The 27,334-nt window shown below is 46.2% G+C and overlaps 1 protein-coding gene across 1 annotated transcript in view; it reads right to left on the reverse strand.

The window, feature by feature from the left end:
* The window catches only part of UST (uronyl 2-sulfotransferase), a 585,268-nt gene that overhangs the window by 119,974 nt on the left and 437,960 nt on the right, over window positions 1-27,334 (reverse strand). The window contains exon 4 of the mRNA XM_075339792.1: window positions 21,568-21,647. Within this exon, the coding sequence (XP_075195907.1) occupies window positions 21,568-21,647 (80 nt within the window). The remainder of the gene's footprint in view (window positions 1-21,567; window positions 21,648-27,334) is intronic.

The raw sequence follows: 27,334 nt of genomic DNA on the forward strand, positions 1-27,334 counted from the left end.
ATGTGAGGAGTGTGGGTGCAATGAATCTGCACTCACTCTCCCCGGGTCCACAGCAGCAGAGTCCATGTCGTAATGGTTGCTACCAAAGCTGCAATGCCCTGCTCATGAGGTAAGGGCATGCCTAATCAGGAGAACTACTGTAGAGGAAGCTCTGCTCACTGGTATATAGGTGCTCAGAGGTAATAATAGATAAAATTAGTGAGTAACCTCGGCACTCTAAATCTCCCAGACTAAGTCAGTAAGTCACAACGGGTAGTAATGCAAAATCACTCTTTATTGGTCCGTATTAAGAAAAAAAAATGTTTCATAAGCATATATGTTTTTGTCCAAAACAAGTTACAAATGACGTTTCGGCCTGAGCCTTCGTCAGATTGGACTTATCTGCATGTAATCATGAAAAATGACAATAATCAGTATCACATAAGAGTGAGAGAACAATAACATAAACTAGAACAATGTAGAGGTACAATTGGGATGCAGCAAAAAAATTGCAACACAGCAAGAAATGAAACACATGATACAAATGTCATAATACAGTACAAGGACAATATAGTAATGAAAAATATGGGGTCAGAGTAGACTTAGACAGCTCTGGTACGAAAGAGATGTCAATCATAAAGTAACATGTGCAGTAGGTGTAGAGCTACAGTATGCATGGCAGAGCTAATGGGTAGACCGACCATAGAAAAAGAACAGAGAAAAAGTGGAGAAAAAGTGGAGAAAAAGTGGAGAAAAAGTGGAGAAAAAAGTGGAGAAAAAGGGGAGAAAAAGGGGAGAAAAAAATGGAGAAAAAGTGGAGAAAAAGTGGAGAAAAAGTGGAGAAAAATTGGAGAAAAAGTGGAGAAAAAAATGGAGAAAAAGTGGAGAAAAAAATGGAAAAAAAGTGGAGAAAAAGTGGAGAAAAAGTGGAGAAAAAAATGGAAAAAAAGTGGAGAAAAAGTGGAGAAAAAGTGGAGAAAAAAGTGGAGAAAAAGTGGAGAATAAGTGTAGAAAAAGTGGAGAAAAAAGTGGAGAAAAAAGTGGAGAAAAAGTGGAGCAAAAGTGGAGAAAAAGTGGAGAAAAAAATGGAGAAAAAGTGGAGAAAAAGTGGAGAAAAAGTGGAGAATAAGTGGAGAATAAGTGGAGAATAAGTGGAGAAAAAAGTGGAGAAAAAAGTGGAGAAAAAGAGGAGAATAAGTGGAGAAAAAAGTGGAGAAAAAGTGGAGAATAAGTGGAGAAAAAAGTGGAGAAAAAGTGGAGAATAAGTGGAGAAAAAGTGGAGAATAAGTGGAGAAAAAAGTGGAGAAAAAGTGGAGAAAAAGTGGAGAAAAAGTGGAGAAAAAAGTGGAGAAAAAGTGGAGAATAAGTGGAGAAAAAAGTGGAGAATAAGTGGAGAATAAGTGGAGAATAAGTGGAGAAAAAAGTGGAGAAAAAAGTGGAGAAAAAAGTGGAGAAAAAGAGGAGAATAAGTGGAGAAAAAAGTGGAGAAAAAGTGGAGAATAAGTGGAGAAAAAGTGGAGAATAAGTGGAGAAAAAAGTGGAGAAAAAGTGGAGAAAAAGTGGAGAAAAAGTGGAGCAAAAGTGGAGAAAAAGTGGAGAAAAAAATGGAGAAAAAGTGGAGAAAAAGTGGAGAAAAAGTGGAGAATAAGTGGAGAATAAGTGGAGAAAAAAGTGGAGAAAAAAGTGGAGAAAAAAGTGGAGAATAAGTGGAGAAAAAAGTGGAGAAAAAAGTGGAGAAAAAGTGGAGAATAAGTGGAGAAAAAGTGGAGAATAAGTGGAGAAAAAAGTGGAGAAAAAGTGGAGAAAAAGTAGAGCAAAAGTGGAGCAAAAGTGGAGAAAAAGTGGAGAAAAAGTGGAGAAAAAGTGGAGAAAAAAGTGGAGAAAAAAGTGGAGAAAAAGTGGAGAATAAGTGGAGAAAAAAGTGGAGAAAAAGTGGAGAAAAAGTGGAGAATAAGTGGAGAATAAGTGGAGAAAAAAGTGGAGAAAAAAGTGGAGAATAAGTGGAGAAAAAAGTGGAGAAAAAAGTGGAGAAAAAGTGGAGAAAAAGTGGAGAAAAAGTGGAGAAAAAGTGGAGAATAAGTGGAGAATAAGTGGAGAAAAAGTGGAGAATAAGTGGAGAATAAGTGGAGAAAAAAGTGGAGAAAAAGTGGAGAAAAAGTGGAGCAAAAGTGGAGCAAAAGTGGAGCAAAAGTGGAGAAAAAGTGGAGAAAAAGTGGAGAAAAAAGTGGAGAAAAAGTGGAGAAAAAGTGGAGAATAAGTGGAGAAAAAAGTGGAGAAAAAAGTGGAGAAAAAGTGGAGAATAAGTGGAGAAAAAAGTGGAGAAAAAGTGGAGAATAAGTGGAGAATAAGTGGAGAAAAAAGTGGAGAAAAAGTGGAGAATAAGTGGAGCAAAAGTTGAGCAAAAGTGGAGAAAAAGTGGAGAAAAAAGTGGAGAAAAAGTGGAGAAAAAGTGGAGAATAAGTGGAGAAAAAAGTGGAGAAAAAGTGGAGAAAAAAATGTAGAAAAAGTGGAGAAAAAATGTAGAAAAAGTGGAGAAAAAATGGAGAAAAAGTGGAGCACCCTTTGGTGCCTTTCATGTGGCACTAAGGGGTGCTTAGCTTTGTATTTAGCCAAAAAAATGAAAAAAAAAATGACGTAGGGTTCCCCCTAGTTTTGTGGCCAGCTAGGGTAAAGCAGACGGCTGCAGCCTGCAGACCACAGCTGGCAACCTCACCTTGGCTGGTAATCCAAAACTGAGGGCACCCCACGCTGTTATTTTAAATTAAATAAATAATTTTAAAAAAAACACGTAGGGGTCCCCCAAAATTGGATCACCAGCCAAGGTAAAGCAGACAGCTGGGGCCTGATATTCTCAGACTAGGGAGGTCCATGGTTATTGGACTCTCCCCAGCCTAAAAATAGCAGGCCGCAGCTGCCCCAGAAGTGGCGCATCCATTAGATGCGCCAATCCTGGTGCTTCGCCCCAGCTCATCCCGCGCCCTGGTGCGGTGGCAAACGGGGTAATATATGGGGTTAATACCAGATGTGTAATGTCACCTGGCATCAAGCCCTGGGGTTGGTGAGGTCAGGCGTCTATCAGATACCCGACATCACCAACCCAGTCAGTAATAAAAAAAAATAGACGACAAACACATTTTTATTTGAAAAAACACTCCCCAAAACATTCCCTCTTTAACCAATTTATTAGAATGAAAAACAAATCCAGGTCTGGTGTAATCCAAGGGGTTGCCATGACGACCAACACTGTCCCAGTCAATGAAGAGCAGAATGTTCCCCATTGGCTGGGAGAGCAATGCAGTGACCTGAGCTAACATCAGGTCACTGCAGGGGGGTGGCAAGTGCTGCTGTCAGCGAGGTACATTACCTGCGCTGATCTCCAGCACTGCCGACAGCCCCTGTCACTGAGCTCAATGACCGCCCGGCGCCTTCCCCTCAAGTATCGCGAGAGGTCCGTGACGTCACCGCTAGTCAGTCTCGGGTCGGAAGCGAGAGGTGATGTGACAAGCGGCGGCCATGGAGGACAGTGACAGCGCTGAGGTCGGGATGGCGGGCCTTCATCACCGCAGGTAAGCCGAGCGGGGGGAAGGGGGGGGTGTATGTGTATGTGTGTGTGTGTGTGTGTGTGTGTGTATGTGTATGTATGTGTACATGCCGCGGGCAGGAGGGGGCGGAGCGAGCTGAGCGGGGAAGTGTGGGCTTCCTGCACGTAACTAAGATAAACATCGGGTTACTAACCAAAGCGCTTTGCTTGGATACCCGATGTTTATCTTGGTTACCAGCTTCTGGCAGGCTGCCAGCGATGGCTCCTGCTCACTGTAGCTGTAAAAAGCCCTGCTTTTTGCTGCTAGAACCGTTCTCGAACGTATCTAGAACTATCGAGCTTTTGCAAAAAGCTCGAGTTCTAGTTCGATCTCGAACAGCCCCAAAAATCACTCGAGCCCCGAACTGGAGAACCTCGAACCGCGAACCGCGCTCAACTCTACTCATTAATGCACACTCTGCACCCCATCTTGACAGAAAATAAACAGACATGTAGAAATTTTTGCAAATTTGAAACTTTTTTCAAAATTGAAAAACTGAAATATCCAATGGTCACAAGTCAAGGGTCCCCAAACTACAACCCGTAGGCCGCAAGAGGCCCCCTGAGGCCATTTATCCAGCCCCCGCCACACTTCCGGAAGGGGCAGCTCTTTCACTGGTGGTCAGTGAGAGGAGCACAAGATGCATCCTGTGCTCCTGGCACTGGCGGACATATAGCCTGTGCAACCAGTGCGGCTGCACAGGGGCCCAGAGGGGTAGGGGGCCCATTACAAACAGGGTCTGACTGTCCTGGCTAGACAGCTTGGGCTTTGAGTTCTCAGCAGGCCCCCTGTGCTTCATATAGAAGGGCCCGCCACCGGTAACCATGGTTGTTTTAATGGGCATATGGGCCATCAAACGTCACTGCTATGCAGCGAGCACTGACATCAGCATGCAGCGATTTGCAGTGACATTTATTGACTGCAGGCCTATCAAAGCTTGCGCATGTTTGCGAGCGGCCTCTGATAGGCCGGTGGACATTAAACGTCACTGACATGTGCCTGGAACTACTGTCAGTGCGCGGTGCAGAGCAGTGATGTTTAACGGCCATCACTGCTTACCACTGTGCTGCGGAGGCTCCAATCGACTCGGCGTCAGACTGCAGAGAGCACACTGATGGACAGTGTGAGAGAGTGTTACGTCCGGGTGGTGGAAACACTGGACCGTACACCGGGTTCCCCTGGGGAGGCAGCCAGGCCGGTCACCCCGCCAGAGGGTCTTGATGCACGGCAGCCGAAGCACTATTGGTAGCAAGACAGTCCGTAGGGGAGCTGGAAGGTAGATGTCGCTGAGAACACGGAGTTCTAGACGGTAGTCCGGGTGACGACGCTCAGGGTCCGAGGCCGGGTTGTAGGGTCAGGCGAAATCCGGAACCTGCTGAGCGATGGGACGGGTCACCAAACGGAGCCAGGGACTGGAGACTGGCGGAGCTGCAGAGGTGGTGGAACATCCGCCAAAGTCACCGTCAGAGTACTGGAACGGACGTGGTCCGGAGCGGCTGGCGTGGCAGCACAGGCTCTGCGAGACAGACAGGGGTTAATACAGGACACAGCAATACGGGGACCTGAACTCCTAGCTTACTAAACACGTAGAACAGGCCCCACCCACCAGGAAAGAGAATCCTAATATACCCTGTACCTGTCTATGCAATTTCCTGTTTCTAGGTGCTGGCCCTTTAAGAAAGGGTCAATGACCGCGCGCGCCCTAATGCACATGCGCGAGGCCCGTGTACCAGAAACCAGTCCAGGGAGCGGTGCAGAGGAAGCAGGGGTGCCCGGCTGAGTGTCCCACGTTGCAGAGGAGCGTCGGGAGCGGGGAGCTGGACGCATGGAGGGCGCAGGCGAGGAAGAGGCCGGGACCGGAGTGGTGAGCCGGGGACGCCGCTGGGAAGCGAGGAGCGGGCCACGGGGACCGGAGAGCGGGGCTCGGGGACCGGGAAGCGTGACAGTACCCCCTCCCCCACGCCTCCCTCCCCGCAACCGGGACAGGAAAGCACAAATCAGAGGAGTGCCAACGTTCTCCCGGGGCTCCCAGGACCTATCCTTGGGACCATAACCCGCCCAATCCACCAGGAAGTATTGCCGACCTCGCACGGTCTTCATGGCCACGATATCCCTTACCGCATAGATGTCATCGTCAGCGATGGGAGGAGCAGTACCGGCATCAGCGGAGAAGGGACCAAGGACAACAGGCTTGAGCAAGGAGACATGGAAGGAGTTGGGTATCCGCATCGTGGCCGGAAGCTGCAGCTTGTAGGAGACTGCATTAATCTTGCTGATGACTTTAAACGGCCCGATGTAACGAGGACCCAACTTGTATGATGGTAACTTTAAACGGACATATTTGGATGCAAGCCAGACCAGATCACCTGGGGAGAAACACTGGGGATCCAGACGCCTCTTGTCCACATGTCTCTTCATCCGCAAAGAAGCACGCTCTAGGGAAGTCTTGACAGAGTTCCATATAGCTGAGAAGTCCTGGACCAGAGCATCTGCTGCGGGGACATCGGAAGCCGAGGATACTGGCAACGGAACGGAAGGAATGGGCAGAGGCAGAAGACGTACATATGGTAGGTGCTTGGGTGTCTTGTTCCGGGCACAGGACGGACAGGCTGAGACGAAGGTTGCGACGTCTTTACGGAGGGACGGCTACCAATAGTGACGGACAATCGCACTCCAAGTCTTTTTCTGACCAGCATGGCCGGCGATCTTAGAGGCATGGCCCCATTGCAGGACTCTCTGTCTGTCAGTATCTGAGACATAGGTTTTCCCAGGGGGTATCTGAGTCAGAGCGACAGGAGCCACCGGAATGACTTTACTGGGGCTGATGATGGGCTGGAAAGTCTCCTCCTCCAGCTCTACGGGCACGAAGGACCTAGACAAGGCGTCTGCCCGCACGTTCTTATCCGCGGGCTGAAAATGGAGTTGGAAATCAAATCGAGCAAAAAACAAGGACCAGCGGGCTTGTCACGGGTTCAGTCTTTGGGCTGACCGCAGGTACTCCAGATTCTTGTGGTCCGTGTAGATGATCACAGGGTATACTGCTCCCTCCAAGAGGTAGCGCCATTCTTCCAAAGCCAGCTTGATGGCCAGTAGCTCCCGATCCCCGATGGTGTAGTTGCGTTCGGGTGCCGAGAAGCTCTTGGAGAAGAATCCGCAAGTGACCATCCTCCCGGAGGAGGATTTCTGCATCAACACTGCCCCGGCCCCTGAGGAGGAGGCATCCACCTCTAAGGTGAACTGTCGGTTCAATTCAGGGCGATGGAGAACCGGGGAAGAAGCAAACGCCTGTTTCAGAGAGCAGAACGCGGCATCGGCCGCCGGTGGCCAGTCCTTAGGATTAGCTCCCTTCTTAGTCAAGGCAGAGAGAGGCGCAGTCAGGGCAGAGAAGTGCGGGATGAATTGACGATAATAGTTTGCAAAGCCAAGGAAGCGTTGGATGGCCTTCAGTCCGGAAGGAGGAGGCCAGTTGAGGATGGAAGACACTTTCTCTGGGTCCATCTGCAGGCCAGTGTCCGAGATTACATAACCCAGGAAGGGAAGGGACGACTTTTCAAAGACGCACTTCTCGTACTTGGCGTACAGACGGTTCTCTCTAAGCCTTTGGAGTACTAGCTGCACGTTCTCTCTGTGGGTCTGTAGGTCCGGAGAGAAGACCAGGATGTCATCCAGATATACCACGACACAGACATAGAGAAGATCTCTGAACACGTTGTTCACCAGTTCTTGGAAGACTGCCGGAGCATTACACAGACCAAAGGGCATGACACAATACTCGTAGTGCCCATCCCGAGTGTTGAATGCGGTCTTCCATTCGTCTCCAGAGCGAATGCGAACCAGGTTATAGGCCCCACGGAGGTCCAACTTGGTGAATACATGAGCTCCTCGGAGCCGATCGAATAGTTCGGGGATGAGTGGCAGAGGGTATTTGTTTTTTACGGTGATCTGGTTTAATCCCCGGTAGTCAATGCAAGGGCGCAGAACACCTTCCTTCTTCTTGAAGAGGAAAAAACCTGCTCCGGCAGGGGATGAAGATCTCCGAATGAACCCCTTTGCCAGGCTCTCGGTGATATAGGCAGACATGGCCCGTGATTCGGCAGGGGACAAGGGGTATATCCTTCCTCTAGGAGGCGTGGTTCCCGGCAGTAAGTCGATGGCACAGTCGTAAGGACGATGAGGCGGTAGTACCTCTGACTCCTTTTTATCAAACACGTCCGTGAAGGACCAGTAGGCAGAAGGCAGTCCTGGTAGAGACTCTGGAACCGGAGGTCGTCGGATGGGCTGTATGGATTTCAGACATCTCTCATGACACGAAGAGCCCCATCGGGTAATTTCACCTGTACTCCAGCTGACCGACGGTTCGTGTGCCCGTAACCATGGGAGTCCCAGCAGGATCTGATGAGACATGCGCGGGAGGACGTAGAAGGTGATATTTTCGGTGTGCAGGGCACCGATCCGTAATTCCACAGGCTTGGTGATCAACGAGACGGTGTCTGAGAGGGGTCTCCCATCTACAGAGGCGATCACCAGCGGTTTTTCTAGTGGGAGAACAGGCACCTGGTACTTATCCACCGTGGCCTGCTGGATGAAGTTGCCTGCTGCTCCGGAATCGAGATATGCCTCTGCCGTGAACCGGGTCTCTTCTGTAGTCACTTGAACAGTCCATGTCACGGAGTCTGAGAGAGTCCCAGCACCTAGGGTGGCCTCTCCTACCAAGCCTAGGCTTTGGAGTTTCCCGGCTTCTCGGGACAAGAGCGTAGCAGGTGTGTGCCATCACCGCAGTAGAAGCAGAGACCCTTTGCTAGTCGTTCTGCTCTGCGTTGCTCAGACTGCCTCAGGCGGTCAATCTGCATGGGCTCATAGGTAGACGCGCCAGGTGACACCGACTGGGGAGCGATGGACTTCAGTGGTGGGGAGGAGTGCCTTATCGGACGCCTCTCGCGGGACACCTCTTTGGATCGTTCCTGAAAGCGAAGATCCACTCGAGTCGCTAGAGCGATCAGGGCATCCAGGGTGGAAGGCACGTCACGACCAGCCAGCTCATCTTTAATACGACCCGAGAGTCCCTTCCAGAAGGCGGCGGTTAGGGCCTCATAGTTCCACCCTAATTCCGAGGCCAAGGTGCGGAAGCGGATAACATATTGGCCCACCGTCAGAGTCCCCTGACGTAGCCTGAGGAGCGATGAGGCGGACGCGGAGGCGCGTTCGGGCTCGTCAAAGGTACTACGAAAAGCCTGCAGGAACTCCTGGATGTTGGTGGTTACCGGATCCTCCTTCTCCCACAAGGGGTTCATCCAGGCCAGTGCCTCTCCCTCTAGATGGGACATCACGAACGCAACCTTGGCTTGGTCAGAGGCAAAAAGGTGCGGCAGCAGCTTGAAATGGAGGGAGCACTGATTTATGAATCCCCTGCAGGTCTTGGGATCTCCGGCGTACCGGGGTGGTGAGGCCAAACGAAGTTTGGAAGTATCCGAGGAGGCTGCCACGGGAACTGCGGCCGTGGACTGTGCAGTAGAAGCCTGAGATGCCAAGGACGTGGCAGTTGCTTGTAGCGTGTTCAGGCGGGTATCCACCGAGGACATGAAGCCAGCATGCGGGACTGGGTCTCGCGCTGTCGTACGAGTTCCTGCTGCAAGGTGCCCAGATGGGCCGCTAGTGCGGGATCCATGGCCTGTTCTAGCTGTTACGTCCGGGTGGTGGAAACACTGGACCGTACACCGGGTTCCCCTGGGGAGGCAGCCAGGCCGGTCACCCCGCCAGAGGGTCTTGATGCACGGCAGCCAAAGCACTATTGGTAGCAAGACAGTCCGTAGGGGAGCTGGAAGGTAGATGTCGCTGAGAACACGGAGTTCTAGACGGTAGTCCGGGTGACGAGGCTCAGGGTCCGAGGCCGGGTTGTAGGGTCAGGCGGAATCCGGAACCTGCTGAGCGATGGGACGGGTCACCAAACGGAGCCAGGGACTGGAGACTGGCGGAGCTGCAGAGGTGGTGGAACATCCGCCAAAGTCACCGTCAGAGTACTGGAACGGACGTGGTCCAGAGCGGCTGGCGTGGCAGGACAGGCTCTGCGAGACAGACAGGGGTTAATACAGGACACAGCAATACGGGGACCTGAACTCCTAGCTTACTAAACACGTAGAACAGGCCCCACCCACCAGGAAAGAGAATCCTAATATACCCTGTACCTGTCTATGCAATTTCCTGTTTCTAGGTGCTGGCCCTTTAAGAAAGGGTCAATGACCGCGCGCACCCTAATGCGCATGCGCGAGGCCCGTGTACCAGAAACCAGTCCAGGGAGCGGTGCAGAGGAAGCAGGGGTGCCCGGCTGAGTGTCCCACGACGCAGAGGAGCGCCGGGAGCGGGGAGCTGGACGCATTTAGGGCGCAGGCGAGGAAGAGGAGGCCAGGACCGGAGTGGTGAGCCGGGGACGCCGCCGGGAAGCAGGGAGCGGGCCACGGGGACCGGAGAGCGGGGCACGGGGACCGGGAAGCGTGACAGAGAGCAGCGTGGGATGAGTGGACCACATGGAAAATGGGGGGGTCACAATGTTAAGAAGAGAAAGAACAGTATGAAAAAGTGAGGAACAATATGGAGAGGTAAGAACAGTATGGATAAGTGGGCACATAGGGGGTACAGTATGGATAAGTGGGAGCTTTTTGGGGATTGTATGTAGAAGTGTGAGAATAGGGAGGCAGTTTGGATAAGTGGGAGCATAGGAGGGCAGTGTGGATAAGTGGGAGCATAGGAGGATCAGTATGGATAAGTGGGAGCATAGGAGGATCAGTATAGATAAGTGGGAGCATATGGGGGGAATAGTATGGAGAAATGGGAGCGTGGATGGACAGTATGGAGTGGTAAATCTGATGTTTTCTGTTAACAACCTTACCATTGTTAAAGAAGCCTCCCATGAAATTTTGTATTCACTAAATGTGGGTGTGTGTCTGCATGTAATGTGTAATAATATACTCAACTAATGCTGCTCTCTGGTGTCCAGCGCCGGCCTCCTCTTCTCAGTGACGTCGCTGCACTACAGACTCTCCAGAACAAGCTGCTCTTCATGCCCCAGAGGTGATTGTTTTGCCTCGGGGTGGAGGGCACTTGCATCACTTGTTACGGCTAGCAGTAAAAAATAACGAACCGGACATTGACCATCTCATTATCCAAAGCAGGCTCATCGTTCCCATTGAAATACTGGTCAGTTTGTTGATTTAAATTCACTTGTCCTTTATTTTAAATATTGTATTTGTTACCGTTTTGTTTTTCTTTTACTTTAAAATAAGATATGTGCAGTGTGCATAGGGATTTGTTCATAGGTTTTTTTCCACAGTCCGGCCCTCCAACGGTCTGGGGGACAGGGAACTGGCCCCCTGTGTAAAACGTTTAGGGACTCCTGTCATAAGTATTCAGACTCTTTGATCAGTATTGAGTAGAAGCACCCTTTTGGGCTAGTACAGCCATGGGTTTTCTTGGGAACGATGCAACACCTGGATTTGGGGATCCTCTGCCATTCTTCCTTGCAGATCCTCTCCAGTTCCGTCACCTGTAACTGTCACCTGCACTCCTAACCAGTCCCTATACAGGTTCTTTCAACCTGTCGCCGAGCAGGAATAACTAAAAACCCTGTGACCAACCTACTGTACCCCTGTATAGGGAACTGGCCAGTGGCGTACACTAGACCCACCACTGCACTAATAAAACACCAAGGAAAAAGACAAATGGGGAAAACCAACAAAGGAGAACTCCAACTTCAGGTCTGCAGTCAGACTCCAAGACTGCAGACCACACCTGAATTCAGCAACTTAGGACAAAAGCTCCTTTCATCTCCAAGGCCTGGCTTTAGAAAATAACCAGCAGCCTAGCTACAGAGCAGCAGGTATATATGGAAGTTGGGATTGGTTACCAACCGGAAACACCTGTCGGGGAATAATGAGGAGGCTGCTGGTCAGCAGAAACTGACATTAACCACCTCAGAACCAAACAGAAAGGATGCTAGATTTAATATAGAGAATCTCCCATAGCAACAAGGAAAAAAGACCAGAGAATGCCACAGGTCTCTAAATAACGAGACGGTCGTGACAAAAAGCATATCACAAAAACACTCCAAAAAAACATCCAAAGTGCACTAAAACGCACCTAAATATGCTTGCTTTTTTGTGAAATTTTCTGCCACAGAGTGCAGAAAATGTCTGTATCCAAAAACTCAGCATGAACACATACCCTACAGGGGAGAAGCTGGGAGACATTCATAATGAGAAGCTTCTGGAGCTTCTAGTATATAGTGAAACTGATAAAATGCAAAATACAAGTTAAATATTGGCCAAAAATAGTTTTATTCCTCATGTACACACTCATGACCACCTATTTTGAAACCTCATCTGTGGTCCAGCAGGAGGATTGAGGCTGTGGAGTAATTCTAATTCTAGTGTCAATTAATCTATGAAGAACCGAACCCATGTTAGGTGAACCTTTGTTAAAGACTACAAAAATAGAGCTATTAGCGATCAACAATAATTCCGGTGTAGAGTAAATACGGAATAAAAGCAACTTTATGTTGAAAAAAATGTTTTATACTTATAATATTGGACTTTTTTTTACTAAGGTATATTTTAGGCATTTTAAAAACTTTCCTTAGAGTTTTTTAGAAGAAAACTAAGAAGTTTAAGGTATAAGACATCTGCTAAAATACAAACATTGCTGTTAACTAACCAGGATAGGTCTGAACCTAAATGCATTTTTGTTTTGCATTAATCCATGAGAATCTAATCGTTCTCATACAAAAGTAATCCATGGAGCAGAGGCCTACAAATCCATTTGGTATTTTTCTCAGTGTAAGTGGTGAAGCTTTTCCCTGTAAGTGCAGGATTAACCTCTTAATATAAAACAATACAGACAGGAATAAGTAGACGGGATGGTGGGCACTGAATGTGTCAGAACACACACTTAGCAAACAATTATCAGCTATCAGCTAGTCATCATTTCTTGGAAAACAGCAATTTCTACATGTGGTTTGGTGAGATTATTTCTAACTTGAAAACAAAAACTAAGTAGAATGTAAATAATAAGTTCTTATTTTGTTATTGTTTGCATTAACCTCTAAATGATCAGGCCTTATGGTCTTAAAAGGGTTGTATCAAGTTTAGAATGTATCTTCTATTCTGAAAAATGGACAGGTGTGTAGAACGCACAGTTGGTGTACTTTGCTTGACAGCAGAGGAACCCTAAGATAGTATCCCAGACAATTTTAGTATGCCCCTAAAAGTAGAAGTACTTTTTGCAATTAAAATTGCAAAGCAAAAATGGATATGTGTGTAGAATGCACAATTTGTGTACCTTGCTTGACAGCAGAGGAACCCTAAAGCGGGCTTTACACGCTACGACATCGCTAATGCGGAGTCGTTGGGGTCACGGAATTCGTGACGCACATCCGGCCGCATTAGCGATGCCGTTGCGTGTGACATCGATTAGCGATTTTGCATCGTTGCAAAACAGTGAAAAATCGCTAATCGGCGACACGGGGGTCCATTCCCAATTATCGTTACTTCAGCAGTAACGAGGTTGTTCCTCGTTCCTGCGGCATCACACATCGCTGCGTGTGACGCCGCAGGAGCGAGGAACGTCTCCCTACCTGCCTCCCGGCCGCTATGCGGAAGGAAGGAGGTGGGCGGGATGTTACGTCCCGCTCATCTCCGCCCCTCCGCTGCGATTGGGCGGCGGTTCAGTGACGTCGCTGTGACGCCGCACGGACCGCCCCCCTTAGAAAGGAGGCGGTTCGCCGGTCACAGCGACGTCGCCGGACAGGTAAGTATGTGTGACGGCTCTGGGCGATGTTGTGCGCCACGGGCAGCGATATGCCCGTGTCGCGCAACAGATGGGGGCGGGTACGCACACTAGCGATATCGGGACCGATATCGCAGTGTGTAAAGTAGCCTTTAGTTAGTATCCCAGACAATTTTAGTATGCCCCTAAAAGTGGCAGCACTTTTTGCAATTAAAAATGCGTAGCAAAAATGGACAGGTGTGTAGAATGCACAGTTGGTGTACCTTGCTTGACAGCAGAGGAATACTAAGTTAGTATCCCAGACAATTTTAGTATGCCCCTAAAAGTGGCAGCACTTTTTGCAATTAAAATTGCAAAGCAAAAATGGACAGGTAAGTAGAATGCACAGTTGGTGTACTTTGCTTGAGAGCAGAGGAACCCTAAGTTAGTATCCCAGACAATTTTAGTATGCCCCTAAAAGTGGCAGCACTTTTTGCAATTAAAATTGCGTTGCAAAAATGGATAGGTGTGTAGAATGCACAGTTGGTGTATTTTGCTTGACAGCAGAGGAACTCTAAGTTAGTATCTCAGACAATTTTTGTATGCCCCTAAAAGTGGCAGCACTTTTTGCAATTAAAATTGCGTAGCAAAAATGGACAGGTGTGTAGAATGCACAATTGGTGTACCTTGCTTGACAGCAGAGGAACCCTAAGTTAGTATCCCAGACAATTTTAGTATGCCCCTAAAAGTGGCAGCAATTTTTGCAATTAAAATTGCAAAGCAAAAATGGAGGTGTGTAGAATGCACAGATGCTGTAGCTAGCTTATCAGCAGAGGAAGCCTCACTTTCTATCCCTGCCAATGAAAGAATGCCCCAAGGAATTGCCTGAGCTTATTTAGCCAGACGCTGTGATATAAACCCCTGCACAGCGCTGGCACAGACCTGCCTAGCAAAACTGGCTATGAATGGCTGCAATGTAGCCCTGAAATTACAAGTAGTCCCTAATCCCTAAAGCGATGTATGTCTATAGCGCACACAGCAGCAGCAGTAGCGGGAGCGGTGACTGTCACCCACCTGCAGCAGAGAGATAATGGCGGCGACGGAGAAAATGGCCGGGTCTTATAAGGCAAAGATATGTGACATGCACAGCCAATGCCACATGCCCTTGCTTGTTTGGCAAAAATCCACTTTGCTGTGTGTGCGTCTAAGATTGGCTGACAGCCTGGTCCTCCCCACTGTACGCGCGGTTAGGGAAAAAAAAAATGGCGATCGCCATTCTTTCAGCACTCAGCAGCAGCACTGATCTAAATCCCGTCCCCCCCGCACACTGTACGCTGAATTTTGATAATATCATGATTCACAGTGACTCACAGTATTACAGTGAAAAGCCAGCTAGTAACTAGCTACGCTTTTCGGTGATCGAATCGTTATCAAACGTAACTCGAACTGCCGAACTTGAAGCAAATCGTACAAGTTCGTCGAACGACTCGAACACCGACCAAAATCACTCGAATTTGAAATTGGTGAACCGTTCGAATCAAACATCGCTCAACTCTAGTGTTGACAAAAAGAATGCATCCAAAACGCACGTAATTTGGATGCATTTTGCATGCATTTTACATGCGTTTTGGATGCATTTTTGTCAGTGCGGTCCCCCGGCAATTCAGCTCTGCTACATGCCCGCTGACAGCAGACACAGACAGAGTCGGGCAATGAGAATGAACTCGGATGATCTGCACCCGACTTCATTGTCATCCCGCGGCTCTGTCTCTGTGTGCTGTCATGAACTCAGATGAACCTCTGAGGTCAGTGCCAGGACACAGGAGTCCGCAGCAGTGACGTCAGAGCTTCACCCGATTTCACTGACATCGCACGGCTCTCTCTCCCTGTGTTGCAGCCTGATTTGCAGTCACACGTGAAGGATTCACCTGTAATTGCAAATTCCCTGAGTGACTGCAGTGAGCCGCGCGATCAGCTGTGCTTTCACTCAGGTTACTCGCGGCCACAGCTGCAGTCCTCCACCTGAGAGCGGTGGCCGTGAGTAACCTCAGTGACAGCACAGCTGATCGTGCGACTCACTTCAGTTGCTGCATGGAGCTCACAGGAGCAGCGGTGCCCTACTGCCGCTCCTATCAGAATCGATGTAGCAAAGCTGAAAGCGTCGTGGGACCTTGCGTGGATTACGTCGGACCTGGAGGTGTTTTTGAGGGGTTAATAAAGTGGTGAAAGAGGGTGTTTTTTTGTCTTTCATTACAGATAAAGGATTTTTTTGGATGTGTGTGTTTATTTTCTTTAACTTACAGGTTAATCATGGAAGGTATCTCGGGGACATGCTGCTTTTTTAAACGCAGAGATTTTGTCAAATTTTTGACAATCAAAATGCTATGTTTAAAACACAGTGCGGTAAACGCAGCCAAAACGCATTAGATGCGACAGGCAAACGGGGTAATAAGGAGTTAATGGCAGCAGCACATAGCTGCCACTAAGTCCACTAAGTCCTAGGTTAATCATGGCAGGCGTCTCCCTGAGATACCTTCCTTGATTAACCTGTAAGTTAAAGAAAATAAACACACACATCCAAAAAATCCTTTATTTGTAATGAAAGACAAAAAAACACCCCCTTTCACCACTTTATTAACCCCTCAAAAAACACCTCCAGGTCCGACTTAATCCAAGCAAGGTCCGACGACGCTTTCAGCTCTGCTACATCGCAAGCTGACAGGAGCGGCAGTAGAACAACGTCGCTCCTGTGAGCTCCATGCAGCAACTGAAGTGAGTCGCGCGATCAGCTGTGCTGTCACTGAGGTTACTCGCGGCCACCGCTCTCAGGTGGAGGACTGCAGCTGTGGCTGCGAGTAACCTGAGTGAAAGCACAGCTGATCGTTCGCATCACTGCAGTCATTCAGGGGATTTGCAATCACAGGTGAGTCCTTCACGTGTGACCGCAAATCAAGCCGCGGCACACGCACAGAGACGCGCGATCACAATAAACTCGGATGAAGTTCATCCGAGTTCATTCTGATCGTGCGGCTCTGTCTCGCAGCCAGCCATGCTCTTTTTGACAGTGCAGTCCTACTCAGCTCTGCTGCAAGTCTATGGGGATGCTGCACCACCGAGTGGGACCGCACTGTCAAAAATGTGCGTTCTGGATGCTTTTCCCACTCTGTCTATGGCAGAGCAAGCATCCAGAACGCATGAATTCTCCAGGAATGTTTGCACGTTGCGTTCTGCCGAATGCATCTCAGAACGCAGCTTTTTCGGCTGCGTTCTGAGACGCACAGGCAGTGACTTACATGCTGCGGAATCGAACACAACGTGCGCACATAGCCTAAGAGTGCTGTAAAAACTGGGGTTTCAGCGTGCAGGCCTGAAGCTCAGCAGAACAGCATGGTGAGTTGACCGGTGCTGTGAACGCTTGCAGGTTACAGGCGTGACAGAGAAATTGACATGTTGCAAATTTGAAACGTGCACTCCAGGTCAGTTAGAAAGAAGCACAGTGCACATAAGATTTCTACAAATCCTATCCACATTTATTGAACTGTAAGATGCTGCAGTTTTGACCAAGCAAAAAATATGCAACTTCAAGAACTCACTAAGAACTAAAGGGGGCTTTACACGGTACCGATATCGGTACCGATATCACTAGCGTGCGTACCCGCCCCCATCGTTTGTGCAACACGGGCATATTGCTGCCCATCGCGCACAAAATCGCGCTCCCCTGTCACACGGCTTACCTGCCCTGCGACGTCGCTCTGGCCAGCGATCCACCTCCTTTCTAAGGGGGCTGGTCGTTCGGTGTCACAGCGACGTCACACGGCAGGTGTCCAATAGAAGTGGAGGGGCGGAGATGAGCGGGACGTAACATTCCGCCCACCTCCTTCCTTCCGCATTGGTGGTGGAGGCAGGTAAGGAGATGTTCCTCGGTCCTGCGGTGTCACACACAGCGATGTGTGCTGCCGCAGGAACGAGGAACAACATCGCTAATGAGAGGTAAACGATTTTTTGTTTTAGTACTACCTCTCCACGGCAAACGATTTTGGCCGCTTTTGCGATCGTTTTAGGTCGCACATAAGTGTCACACGCTGCGATATCGTTAATAACGCCGGATGTGCGTCACTAACGACGTAACCCCCGACGATAAAACATTAACGATATCGTAGCGTGTAAAGCCCCCTTTATTGAGGGCACACAACCTTTAGGCTATGTGCACACTTTACGTTGAGTTTCTTGCAGTTGTAAACGCATCCTCTGACAGAAATTGTCTTTGTCAAATTTGGTTTTGACCACAAAAACGCTAAAAATACGCTTGCGGTTTTACCGCATTTCAGCCGCAATTTTACAGCAATTTACATGCTTTTTCATTGCTTAAAGTCAGATGCGTTTTGAATACAAATACATTACTAAATAAAGTTTTAACATTCAAACACTATGAAAAAAACAGAAAAAAATGTTAACAAATATAATTAAAATCAGGCATAAAATAGCTAATTTAATTAAAAATATAACTGTTATAATATTTATACATAAAATAACGTTAAATTATGGATTTTCAATAATTTAATTGTCGGACAATGTGTATGTGTAAAGGGACATCATGACCTTAATATAATGTCAAAAACGCATGCGTTTATTTTGTCAAAAAAGCATGTTAAACCTGGGATTTTCATTTAGGATGCGTTTTGAAATTTCTCATTGACTCTAATGTTAGCAAAACGCTGCCAAAATGGCAAAAACAATTGACATATTGCTTCTTTAAACGCTGAGTTTTTGCCAAATTTCCTGCAATGAAACGCTGCGTTTTAAACAGCATTGTGCGCACACGAAATCACAACTTCCCATAGACTTTGCTTGAAAATCAAAATGCATTTTGGCATTAAAACGCTGCAGTTCAAAATGCTGCGGAAACGCATGAAAAAACGCAAACTGTGCACATAGCCTTAGATGATTACAAAGAAGCAGTGCTCTGCCCCCCCCCTTTGCAAGAAATACACACCGATATATGTATCATTCAGTGGCACTGAATTCTTGTTTTGAGTTGCAGAATGGCATAAATAATCTCAATGTTTAAAACAATAAATTGTGCTTGTTTGTGAAAAGAAAATAATGAATGTAATAACATTTAATAACTGCCTGTACTCGGTGGAGTATTAATCACTTAAATTGGACAACTTGAAATGACAAACGAGCTAAAAACTGCTGCAGCGTAATAGACAATGCTATAAATTATACATTGACAAAATACTGCCAAAATAATTATGTACATGAAATCATTTACTTTCTGTTTATTATACATGCACCCTTTTCAAAGAGAAACTATAGTGGCAGCCAATCTTTTTTTATGTATATGGCAATACCGGATCGGCATCCTATTCACCACTGGTCCGTACTACGTCTCACATTACGTGATGAAGTCATGCTGCTTAGTGATTGCCAGGGGCAGCAGGAATCTGACACCTGTCATGCATCAGATATAACATACCTTGAAAAGCCAGCTATGGGCAATGTATCCTGGATGACTAGTCCAAGGCAGATCCTCGCAGCATCTCTCGACCCGGATCTCATAAACTGACAGGTTTCTCCCTTTATACACACACACACACACACATGGAAACCTGTCAGTCTAGGGGTTGGGGTAAAGCAGCCAGGGACATGCCTTGGACTAGTCATCTAAGGATCTAAATCTCATTTTGTATTATAGTACGTTTGGAATAAATCTGTGAATTTGCACTTTTATATGATGCATGCCACTCTCAGATCGTGCTGGCTCCCCTTTCTCTGTTATAGTTGTAGTTATGCTACATTGGTCTGGTGGCTGACCACCATCATGCCATGCATGTCTGACCTTGGTTTGCAATACATATTCCTCCTGTTGGTGGCTGTTCACATTCAGCCTGCCTCACCCTTTTTCCACAGGCAATCCTAATTAAGCACCATACTTGGGTCTGGTCCACCTTTATTAATGGTTGCTGGTCTGGCACTGTGAAGGTCAGTTCTGACATTGTCCTGGTGTGTGTGTCTTCTGCTACGCATGCTGGGTCCTGGGCTGCCTTTTATCCGCAGTTGCCTTTTTTTGCGACATGGAAGCTGTTATATATAGGTTACAGGTATGTGTGCTCCAATATAGTTCTGCTTTTAATTTATCTAGGAGGCCGCATGGTACATGAAACACACAATATAGAGTAGGACCCCCCTATTGAGATTTGCCGTGACGTGGCAGGTGTGGCTCAAATCAATTGTTTGCTAAAAATCTCATTTTGTATCATTTTGTACAGTTGGAATAAATCTGTGAATTTCCACTTTTATATGATGCATGCCACTCTCAGATGTGCTGGCTCCCCTTTCTCTAGTCATCTAAGGAGTATAGTCCTGGCCGGCTTTTCGAAGTAGGTTTTCGGTAAAACTGCAACTTTTCAGAGTAAAATATACATGGGTACAACAATGAAGCCAGTGTCTGATTCATGCTTTACAAGTGTCAGGTTCCTTTTAATTAGAAAACTACAAATATTATGTAGTCGAGTTGCAATCATTAATACTTGTGACTAAAAAAAAACAAAAAAAATAGTAAAATGATGCCTGAAACCCAACAATACAACCATTATAGAAACCCAACAACAGAACCATTATAGTCAATGTGATCTGTCAGGCATCATTGAGTATGTTCTCTGCATGGATTTTTTTTTCTATAATTTAACAGAAAATTGGAATTCTAAACATAGATGTAAACAGAGACAAAACAGAATCACCCATCCTTTCATTTCTGAGAACATTTTAAGTTTTCCCATTTGGCTTCGCTTCAGTTCAATTTCTGCAAACAATGTAAATGTCACACACTTTTTATGAAAATGCAAATACGGTGGTATGTTTTTTGTTCAGAATTTGTTCCTAAATTTTTCTGGTTTGCCTCACAAGTTTGGATAGTAAATAGGTATATAAATAATCAAAATATCATTATTATAAACTATATATTCAAAATACATCTGCAAATTTAACCTAAAATTTATCATGATTGGCACAGATGCCCAAAAATTCTAATGTATAATATTTATTTTAAAAAAATATCATGCTTTATTTTGATTTAATTTTTACGCATTTGTTTGTTACTCATAATTTTATTACATAAATCAGACTGAAAAAAACAAAAAGAAGAAAAAACTCCTAAAAAAATGACTTTATTATAATTAAATATTAAAATCTATGAGTATAAAAGCAAAATTGCTTTCACATGGTCGTTATATAGACTAATTTGTTTAAGTGGTTGTAGAAGGGTGATAGATCCGATTTGTGAGGATAGTGCTAGTTGTTTACTATTCTCAAGGTAGGGAATATAATAGTCGCACTTCTTGCTCCAATAGCTTTTGTAAGGAAATTGGGGATGAGATATCTATCCCTCCCTTTTACCTACCTACCAGCGGAGGTGCACCATAAATTGTTGGGTACCCCCCGCTCCACGTCGTCTCTCCCTATTTTCTCCCTGCAGCTCGTCAGTTGCAACCGGGAGACCCACCACCAAGGAGAAATATAGATAGTGCAATTAGTCACAATTAATTATTATTCAGCCGTACATAAGTATGTTCCAGCCATATAGTAGATATTAGATAAATCTCAGATCACTGAAAAAATATTATTGTATATATATAGGTATAAACTCCCAGCAGGGATAACTTATCTGCCGAGACCATCCAATAGTCTATCCCGTAATCCCACTGATCCGAGGCTTGTTCCTTAAAGATTCAAGGGTACCGGTATGCAGAATATGACGTCAATGGCCCATAATGGGGGACTAATTGCACTATCTATATTTCTCCTTGGTGGTGGGTCTCCCGGTTGCAACTGACGAGCTGCAGGGAGAAAATAGGGAGAGACGACGTGGAGCGGGGGGTACCCAACAATTTATGGTGCACCTCCGCTGGTAGGTAGGTAAAAGGGAGGGATAGATATCTCATCCCCAATTTCCTTACAAAAGCTATTGGAGCAAGAAGTGCGACTATTATATTCCCTACCTTGAGAATAGTAAACAACTAGCACTATCCTCACAAATCGTATCTATCACCCTTCTACACCCACTTAAACAAATTAGTCTATATAACGACCATGTGAAAGCAATTTTGTTTTTATACTCATAGATTTTAATATTTAATTATAATAAAGTCATTTTTTAGGAGTTTTTTCTTCTTTTTGTTTTTTTCACAATATACTCCTACTATATATCAGCTTTGGTTATACATAAATCAGACTGATAGGACACCCCACTTACCTGGAGAAGTTAAGAAAGTGAACGTGTCGGGTAAATAAATAGGGTTGTTCAGCAGTGCTGATATTTTTTATCAACTCCATCTGAAAAGAATAGAATGCATATCAAAACATGTGGCAATTATTTTTTTTATCCACCATGCAGAAATATATACTTCTGAAAATAGCTATGGAGATAGTTCATACTTTTACCTCATTTTAGATGTTATACCTTCACGCAAATTTTAAGTCATGTCATATGCACACAATATATTTTTTTCAGGTAGATTCCAACTGAATTTTCCTGATAAAGCACTGTAAAAGTCCACCATAAAATTAACATAGTGCACAGCAATGGGAAAATGACATTGCTGTGCACATGTTCTGTCTTCTGTCATGTCTTTTAATTGCTTCAGGGTTCAGAAACAGGACAGGATAAAGGATATATTAACCTGTTTGTTACCGCACCAGGGCAATGGGAACAGGTGAGGACAGCGCCAGATTTGGCTCATCTAATGGATGCGCCACCTCTGTGGCAACTGTGGGCTGCTATTTTTAGGCTGGGAAGGGCCAAATAACCATGGCCCTTCCCACACTAAAAATATCAGCCCCCAATTGTGTGCTGTCCCTTGACTGGTTTTGAAAAATGGGGGGGACCCTTACGCCGTTTTTTTTTTAAATAATTTGTTCAAATAATTTAAAAAATCAGCATGCAATTCCCTCTATTTTTCAAAAAGAGCCAAGGGACAGCTGACAGCTGCTGCCCGCAGCTACTGCTGTACCTATGCTGGATGTGAAAATTGAGGTGAAGCCACTTCAGTTTTTTTATCTAAAATTATTTATCACCCCTGCTAAATAGCTATACAAGCATTTATCTATTCTTTTTCTGGCTTTTCCCATCTTTCACCCATTAAAAACAATTCATTTCAGTGTGATGCATTTTTTTCTAGTTTCGGGTCACATGGATATCACACGGATGTCACATGGACGTGTCACACGGATATACGGATGGGACACGGATGTCACACAAATGATACACATATGATACACACAGACAGATGGATGATCACACAGATGTACAAAACAGATGGCGAAATAAGTGCGTTTTTCACACGGATGTGTGAAGGGGGCCAAAGAGAGTGAAACTACATAAAAAAACAACAAAACAGGAGACTTTGGGCACAGCATAGTTCAACTTGGTAATGACTATAAATATTACCACTAAATAAGAAGGCCCATATCTCTATGGTATGTCAGAGTCGAAAAAATAAAAACAGAAAACTTGGGTGCAGTGGAAATAAAAGTAAGAGCTAGTTACTTTTGACCTAGTGATAGGTCCACTTTAAGCATAATATTCAGATGTGTTGATTAAGATAGATTATAATCCCACAATGAGTTTTGGGTAAATTTGTAACACTATATTTTCACTGCACAAAAAAAGCACAGTGAACTACAGTTGCAGAAAAGTGAATGGGATTTTTTTTTTTATTAAACTGACCTGTGCTGAATATTTGAAATTTGCAACAGGTCAATTTCTCTTGCAGGTATGCTAAGTTTTATGTGTGGATTTTCTACATAGACTTACATAAGATGTGGAAAGTCTGCATCAAAAACCCGCATATGGGTTTTACTGCACTTCAACTACAGAACTATACTAAAAAAGCTTGTAATCTGCACAAGGAGGTATCAATACATTTTTATCAAAGACAAATACCATAATTATCAAATAAAAAGCAGCTTTATTTAATGCCTTGACACCTTTACCCCACGGCATGGTTTTCACTTTCATGACCAGGCCATTTTCTGCAATTTTGAGCAGTGTCACTTTGACAGTCGTTTTTTCGTGACATAGTGACTTCATGATAACGGTAAAATTAGGATCATATTTTTGCATTTATTTGTAAAAATATTAGAAATTTGGTGACAATTTAAAAATTCTCAATTTTCAAACTTACATATTTACATAGTTACTTAGGTTGAAAAAAAGACTGAAGTCCATCTTGTTCAACCTTCCTCCACTAGTTCTACATTTGGTCACTAAAGGGGGCTTTACACGCTGCAATATCGTTAGTGAATTATCATCGGGGTCACGGTGTTTATGACGCACATCCGGCGTCATTAACGATATTGCAGCGTGTGACAAGTACGAGCGATTTTAAATGATCGCAAAAGCGGTCAAAATCGTTTGCCACGGAGAGGTCGTCCTGAAACCAAAAATCGTTCTCTGCTTATTAGAGATGTTGTTCCTCATTCCTGCAGCACCACACATGACTGTGTGTGACACAGCAGGAGCAACGAACATCTCCTTACCTGCCTCCACCGGCAATGCGGAAGGAAGGAGGTGGGCGGGATGTTACGTCCCGCTCATCTCCGCCCCTCAGCTTCTATTGGACGCCTGCCGTGTGACGTTGCATGAACCGCCCCCTTAGAAAGGAGGCGGTTCGCCGGCCAGAGTGATGTCGCAGGGCAGGTAAGTCCGTGTGACGGGTGTAAGCGAGGTTGTGCTTCACGGGCAACGATTTGCCCGTGTCGCACAGCCGACGGGGGCAGGTACGATCGCTTGCGATCTCGCTAGCGAGATCGCAGCGTGTAAAGTACCCTTAAGTCATTTATAACCAACAATGTTTTGTGTACTGAGGAAATCATCCAGCCCTTGTATAAAAGCTGTTATAGTATCTGCCATTACTACCTCTTGTGGTAGGGCATTCCACAGTCTGACTGCTCTAACTGTAAAGAACCCTTTCCTATTTAGCTGTCGGAATCGCTTTTGTTCCACTCGCAGTGAGTGCCCCTTGGTCCTTAGTATTGTCTTTGGAAGAAATAAGTCATGTGGCAGTCCTTTATATTGACCACACATGCATTTATACATATAAATGAGATCTCCTCTAAGGCCCCCTTCACACGTCTGTGAAAAACACGCACGTGTGTTATGGGCCGTTTTTCGGGTCCGTGTCCCGTTTTTGTGTCCGTTTTTATGGTCCATGTGGCATCTGTGTGAATTGCGTATGCTAGCCGTGTTTGTGTGTAGAACGTTCGTGTGTGCGTGTGGAATGAACGTGTATGTGTACGTGGAATGTCCGCGTGGAAGTCCGTGTGTGTGATGCACAATGTCGTTTATAAATGTCGGCTGACAGCCGACAGAGTTGCGCGATGAGAATGAACTCGGGTGAACTTCACCCGACTTCATCCTCATACCGCGGCTCAGTTTGTGTCGAGTACTGATTAGCGGTCACCGACTGACTGAAGTTTCCCCCCCTCTCTCATACTCACCGATCCCCGACGCGACGCTGCACGGCATTCACACTGCTGCGGCGGCTTTTACTATTTTGAAAAAGACGGCCGCTCATTAAACAATCTCCTATTCCCTGCTTTCCCCGCCCACCGGCGCCTATGATTGGTTGCAGTGAGACACGCCCCCACGCTGAGTCACAGGTGTCTCACTGCACCCAATCACAGCAGCCGGTGGGCGTGTCTATACTGTGCAGTAAAATAAATAAATAAATAATTAAAAAAACCAGCGTGCGGGCCCCCCAATTGTAATGCCAGCCAGATAAAGCCATACGGCTGAAGGCTGGTATTCTCAGGATGGGGAGCTCCACGTTATGGGGAGCCCCCCACTCTAATAATATCAGTCAGCAGCCGCCCAGAATTGCCGCATACATTAGATGCGACAGTTCTGGGACTGTACCCGGCTCTTCCCGATTTGCCCTGGTGCTTTGGCAAATCGGGGTAATAAGGAGTTAATGGCAGCCCATAGCTGCCACTAAATCCTAGATTAATCATGTCAGGCGTCTCCCCGAGATACTTTCCATGATTAATCTGTAAGTGACAGTAAATAAACACACACACCAGAAAAAATCCTTTATTAGAAATAAAAAACACAAACATATACCCTGGTTCAACAATTTAATCAGCCCGAAAAAGCCCTCCATGTCCGGCGTGATCCAGGATGGTCCAGCGTCGCTTCCAGCTGTGCTGCATGGAGGTGACAGGAGCAGCAGAAGACACCGCCGCTCCTGTCAGCTCCACGCGGCAAATGAAGAGTGCCGCGCGATCATCTGAGCTGTCAATGAAGTTACGCGCTGTCACTGGATCCAGTGACAGCGGGTAACCTCAGTGACAGCACAGCTGATCGCGCGGCTGTCTTCAGCTGCTGCGTGGAGGTGACAGGAGCGGCGGTGTATTCTGCAGCTCCGGTCACCTCCATGCAGCACAGCTGGAAGCGACGCTGGACCATCCTGGATCACGCCGGACATGGAGGGCTTTTTCGGGCTTATAAAAGTGGTGAACCAGGGTATATGTTTGTGTTTTTTATTTCTAATAAAGGATTTTTTCAGGTATGTGTGTTTATTTACTGTCACTTACAGATTAATCATGGAAGGAATCTCGGGGAGACGCCTCACATGATTAATCTAGGACTTATTGGTAGCTATGGGCTGCCAATAACTCCTTATTACCCCGATTTGCCAACGCACCAGGGCAAATCGGGAAGAGCCGGGTACAGTCCCAGAACTGTCGCATCTAATGTATGCGGCAATTCTGGGTGGCTGCTGACTGATATTGTTAGGGTGGGGGGCTCCCCATAACGTGGAGCTCCCCATCCTGAGAATACCAGCCTTCAGCCGTATAGCTTTATCTGGCTGGCATTACAATTGGGGGGCCCGCACGCCGTTTTTTTTTAATTATTTATTTATTTATTTTACTGCACAGTATAGACACGCCCACCGGCTGCTGTGATTGGGTGCAGTGAGACACCTGTCACTCAGCGTGGGGGCGTGTCTCACTGCAACCAATCATAGGCGCCGGTGGGCGGGGAAAGCAGGGAATACGAGATTGTTTAATAAGCGGCCGGCTTTTTCAAAATAGTAAAAGCCGCCGCAGCAGTGTGAATGCCGTGCAGCGCCGTACCGGTGATCGGGTAACGGTAAGTATGAGAGAGGGGGGGAAACTGACCGACAGACTGTGAGAGAGGGACAGACAGACAGAGAGACCGACAGAGAGACCACCCGACGGACTCAGGGAGATTGACCGACATACACAGAAATAGAAAGAATGGCCGACATCACTAGAAATAAAAACACCAAACGGACACGGACTATAGGTAGATGCATACGTGTTTACTAACGTGTGTGCACATACCCATAGACTTTCATTGTGTCCACATGTGCGTGCTCCGTGCAGATAACGGACATGCATCCGTGCAAAACGCAAACACATACGGATCACGGACACACACACACGGACATAATGAAATAACGCATGTGTGACCACAATCATAGATTAACATTGGTGCATGTTTGTCCGTGTCTCCGGTATATACGGAAACGGAACAAACACGCACGTGTTTCATGGACGTGTGAAGGGGACCTAAGACGTCTTTTTTCTAAGCTAAACATATCTAACTTTTTCAACCTGTCATCATATGGGAGTCCTTCCATTCCTTGTAATAGTCTAGTTGCCCGCCTTTGAACTGACTCTAACTTCTGAATGTCCTTTTTATATTGTGGAGCCCAAAACTGGATCCCATATTCCAGATGTGGCCTTACAAGTGATTTATAGAGGGGTAACAATACGTTGGGATCACGGGATCTAATTTCTCTTTTTATACACCCTAAAATCTTGTTTCCTTTCGCAGCTGCTGCCTGACATTGAGTCCTGCTGCTCAGTTTATTTGTAATGAGAATACCCAAGTCCTTCTCCTGTTCTGTAGTCCCGAGTTTACTTCCATTTAATGTATACGCAGTTATAGGATTACTCTGTCCTAGGTGCATTACTTTACATTTATCAACATT

This window comes from Anomaloglossus baeobatrachus, chromosome 3 (assembly GCF_048569485.1).
Source record: "Anomaloglossus baeobatrachus isolate aAnoBae1 chromosome 3, aAnoBae1.hap1, whole genome shotgun sequence".
NCBI classification, from domain to species: Eukaryota; Metazoa; Chordata; class Amphibia; order Anura; family Aromobatidae; genus Anomaloglossus; species Anomaloglossus baeobatrachus.